The sequence below is a fragment of the Lygodium microphyllum genome, chromosome 3, assembly GCF_053477565.2.
Source record: "Lygodium microphyllum isolate KBCC chromosome 3, Lygodium_microphyllum_v1.1.10, whole genome shotgun sequence".
NCBI lineage: Eukaryota > Viridiplantae > Streptophyta > Polypodiopsida > Schizaeales > Lygodiaceae > Lygodium > Lygodium microphyllum.
In genome coordinates, this window is record NC_141137.1 from 149,921,835 (window position 1) to 149,926,847 (window position 5,013).

The following is a 5,013-nucleotide window of genomic DNA, read 5'->3' on the forward strand; positions in this document are numbered from 1 at the left end:
TGCATGTTTGCCATAAACGCATCATCCCTGGATATAAATCCCACCAAGTCTTTGTGCTACTACAAAACTCCCAAGCATCATGCATGCCCCTATTTCTTGCGACACGATATACCATCCCAACAAAATCCTCTCGTTCATTCATGCATCTTCGAATATCAACTGTTTGACTATCAACATTAACTTTGTTGATTAGTCTTTCCAACCATTCTTGGCTCCTTTTGTCTCGATCAATATCATCCATGGGATATGAAGAAGGATTAAATATCTTGAATGCATTGAAGACTGGTAGATCCTCAAATCTACTAGTCAAAGCATTCAAAACATTTTGCACATATGCTCGTGCAACACCAATGCATTCTGAAAGAGAACCTGTCTCATTTCCATCACCTTCAGGAATTGTGTTTAAGTCCAAGTCCTCATCTTCTTTTTCTGAATCACTTGTATTCTTAGCTCACTTTTTCTTCTTTTTTGACACTTTTGGAATTGCAACATATTTCAATACATGTGTATGTGATATACCATTACCATCTACAAAAACCAACTTTCCATTTTTTGTCATTTTCAAGAATGCCGAGAGATGCTTTGAACCAATACCAAATTGGTCATCATCACACGTGATATATCTCCTATTGAGCTTCTCAAATGTTAGATCTATAAGGGCACCAATCGTTGTTACATCCATCTCTTGCCTTTGAAATTCAGAGTTGAGTTTGTTCAACTCTCCAAGTACATCTGCTAAAAGGTGTATGATGAATTGTACCATAAACGTTATAGCATATTTATGCCATTTTTTCTCATGTCGTTTCCACTGCTCAAGAATAGCAGGCATAATCTCAACAAACCTTTCCATCACCTTGCCCCTTGAGAGCCACTGAACTGCATGCATTTGCAACATTTTCATGTCCATAATGTCATACTCATGCATTATTTTCCAAAGTTCCATATGTCGATTTGTTGATCTTCCTAGCCATGAATATACTTTGCTTGAAACCTTATCCACAAAGGCAAATATATGTGAATGTGTCACAAATCCATCTTTTGCTGCAAGTGCTTGTCGATGGGCAATACAATGAATCCCCATGACACGTGGCAATGATGCTTGAAAGCGTGCCACAACTCCTGTCCTATGCCCTGTCATAGCCGAAGCTCCATCACTTGCAATAGCAACTAATTTTTGCATGTTTAAACCACTTTCCAAGAAAAATGCATTTATAGCATCATACATGGCCTCAGATGTTCCATTATCCACTGGCAACAACTGCACAAATCTACAAATTGCATGTCCTCTACGTCCATCATTGATATATGAAACATAGATAATTAGATGCTTTTCCATAGTGCGGTCAGTGCTCTCATCAATGAGCAATGAAAAGAAAGGACTAGCACACATCTCTGCATACATTTTCTTTCGAACATGGTCCCTCATAGCCAACATCATTTCCCTTCCTGAAACTGGATTTACATAGGATCCATACTCATCTGATACTGGCATATTTGGAGTACAAAGATCCCTTTGCAACCTGCATAACTGCAGATATTTTTCCAATGGTATGTCCTCGCACACACAAAAATATACCAATTTCATGCATGATATGATCCGCTTTTGTTCACTATGAACTATGGTATCTAATCCATGGTCCATAGGTCCTTTGCCATCACTGCCAATCTTTGCCTTGGCATTACGAGCATGCACTACACTAACGTGATCAGAGGTCTTAGCATGATCATTCAATGCCGACAATTGGATGCTTTGAGAGCCTCCTTGTGTATATGTATTTACTTTGCTAGCATCTTCACACCATTGGCATTTCACTCTTTCCTCGTTACACAAGTTTTTACATATGTATGCCCATGGATGCAAAAGAGTCCATTGATGTCGCCACTTTCGTTTCACCTTTTTAATCGAAGCATCAACATTGGAAGAACTCTCTGTTACATTCACATTTATGTTTTCTGTATCATTTGACACTGCTAAAGTCATTCCCTCTTGCATTCTAGAAGCATTTGCATTTAGTGCTGACATTTGACCCATAGTTTCATTAGCATCTCCTGATACAAAACCCCCTGGCCTTCCACCAGCACTTTGACCTCTTGATAGAAAAGAGGCTATAGAAGGATAAGCCTTTCTTTTCCTTGCCAAAGCCTTTTGAGATTTGGATGGATTCATGGTCGAGCTATCTACAATACACAAAAAGATAACATAAAGTAATGTACCTTATGTTATGAGTATAATATGCATGCTTTTCAAAGGTTGTTTTGTGAAACAATAAAAGAAGGTTGTCAATGTGTACCTGAAAGTAATAGCTCAAGTCAATATATGTTGGTGAATTGGAGAGAGATTTCCAAGTCCCAAGCCTCCCACTAAATCTCCAATAGTATCTATGTCACACAATAACTATCAAGGATGATTACATCCATCAAAAATTGAATCATAATGCACATTAAACTTTGAATATAGCATTATGTTTCAAGTATTGCATATTAAGCACCATTGATAGATTGAATCATAATGCATATTATACTTTGAGTATAACATTATGTTTCAAGTATTGCATGAATTGTTGGATGTATTATGCTTTCAAGTAATATACTTTCAAGTCCAAAAGAGGTTGTCTCCAATGGGTTAAAGGCTAATATTTCTCACAAGAGATTCTCTTTGGAAAATATGAAACAAAATTTAGATGATGCGTGTCCACCAATCACTCAAGTTGGTTAAGATACGGCTCTTAAGGACACACGTATGAAGTTACAAGGAGAATCCTAAAACAAATCTTCAATGAAAGGGATGGTTTCTATCTCTTTTACTACTTTTAAGAGAAGCTACAACATGCTAATTAACTAGATTACTTTCCCCTTAAATATAAGCTAGACTCCCCCTAACCATATTTATATCTTGATTTATTGGCACTCGTAGAATAAATCAATCAATTGGTAAAATAAAAAAACCCATTGTATCATTACTAATAGCATGGGCTATGTAGGTACCTCTTTGTTTGAACTCGACTCTCGCTGCCAACCAATGGACCCTCGAGCCTCCGCCTATTAGAATCACCTCAGTCCGATGTTGAGTAGCCTTGTGGGTGAACTGTGACAATGGACACCGGTGACCGGATAGCCTATAGGTTCTTGGAAATTTTTGGGTGATGATTCACGAAGGGTTTCTCTGCGTGTGTGTACAGGTAACAGTGTTGTCACATGTGGGACGGGGGTGGCCGCTGCCCAGTGCCCACTGCCCTTGGACTGCGCCAGTGCAGGCTGCAGCGAAGTTCCTACCACCGCTTGGTCGGCTTGGGCTATATATCAAGCCCCATCGCCACGTAGGTGATGGGCCCCCTTCACATTTTCCGAGTACCCATCCTCCATCTTCCCATCCGAAAGCGTCGGCAATTAGGATCCTATAGGAGAAGCCTGAAGGCTTGCAAGAAAAGCCATCGTTGTCTTGGTGATGGACCCGACCTGACAGCCAACATTTGTTGGCGGTGTACTTATGGGGCCCACCGAAGGTGATGGGTTCGTCCCATTCCTGGTGAATGAGAATGAAAAGGCCCCTAAAAATGAGAGATGTGTAGAACGTCTCTTGCTCTCTCTGGGAATCGACCCTGCGTGCTCTTGCCACACCTTGACCCATGCTTCCACTGTACCGCGTATTTCGATTATACAGGATTGCCCCTCTTAAAAATTTTATTGCCAACAATGAAGAAAAAGCTTTCCGCTTTAAAAAACCGGCGCTTCCGGTTGGAAAGACCTACATACAATGGGGCATGGCGGGCCCCTTATGTATATCTATCCTCAGCCACATTTGTTGGCATGTAATTGAAAGTGGCTTTCCCTTCTCTCTCTCTCTCTCTCTCTCTCTCTCTCTCTCTCTCTCTCTCTCTCTGCGCTAGTTTTTCCCTTCCCTTCGACACCTGTCCATGGAGGCATAGGAGGACCTCTCTCTCTCTCTCTTCGTGCCATCATGCACGTGATCTCTCTCTCTCTCTCTCCCGTGCCATTAGACGCTTCCCTCTTCCGCACTCACTTTGTAGGTACATCCGTAGAGCTGGGTAAATATCCCAAGCACTGTCCCGGCAAAACGGAAGTCTGAAATCCTACTCCCTTGTTGAGTTTTCATTGGCTGATTACCGATACTACAAAATCATTGGGCAGGCAATTAGCATGCAGGGCAGAGGAGCTGTAGCATCATAATCGTCGATCTTTGCATACATGGCGATTTCCTAGAGCACAGTTGCGGGGGTCTGCTATATGTGGTGACCTCTCTCTCTCTCTCTCTCTCTCTCTCTCTCTCTCTCTCTATGGTGCCATCAGGCGCTTGTGACCTCTCTCTCTCATGCCATCAGGCTCTTCCCTTTTCTGTACTCTGTAGGTACCTCTGTAGAGTTGGGTAGATATCCCAAACACCATCCCAACAACGAAAGACTGAACTCCTACTCCCTTGTCCAATTTTCATCGGTTGATTATCGATTACTACAAAATTATTGCACCAAGCCAATTATTGTATGGTGACATTTTACTCCAACCTTCATTTTAATGCTGATATTCTATGCTATTTGTTGGTGACTTTCAAGCTTATTTGCACAATGTTTCACGAATGAATGCGGATGGTTATGTTGATGGCAACTTCAAACATTAGTATTGCAGTTAGAAACTGGCTTTCAGGGATGGAGGCAGTTGCTATTCTTCCCGATGGAGTCCTTGCTAGCTAGCTACCTTAAAGAAAAGCTCTCATGAAGGACGGAGGCAGATGCACACATGGCTAGCTTTCATAGATTGAGGCACACTAGACATCAAGCCTCCTTTTTCACTTTTCATGAGCCCTCCAACCTCTGGCATGTTGGTGAGCCTTGCTGAGCTTGCCCTCGGCCCTAGAGCCTTTTCCTTGCCTTGGAACCTTCTTTCTTGAAAAGAGAAGTATATATATTTGGATAGTCATTGGTCCATGGCTGGAATATCACTAAGGATGGCTCTTATAAAATCCTATCTATGAAATTATATACTTCTTGTGGAGATATA

The 5,013-nt window shown here is 41.4% G+C and overlaps 1 protein-coding gene across 1 annotated transcript; it reads right to left on the minus strand.

Moving 5' to 3' along the window:
• Positions 1-451: 451 nt before the first annotated feature.
• On the minus strand, positions 452-1,685 carry LOC148039031 (uncharacterized). Its single transcript, XM_087675307.1, has one exon. The coding sequence runs from the start codon at positions 1,640-1,642 to the stop codon at positions 452-454; it is 1,191 nt and encodes a 396-aa protein (XP_087531433.1). The 5' UTR covers positions 1,643-1,685.
• Between the last annotated feature and the right edge of the window lie 3,328 nt (positions 1,686-5,013).

What these genes read in the sequence shown, in the direction of transcription:
- LOC148039031 (XM_087675307.1), bottom strand. Translation starts at nt 1,642, where the DNA reads ATGGACCATGGATTAGATACCATAGTTCATAGTGAACAAAAGCGGATC.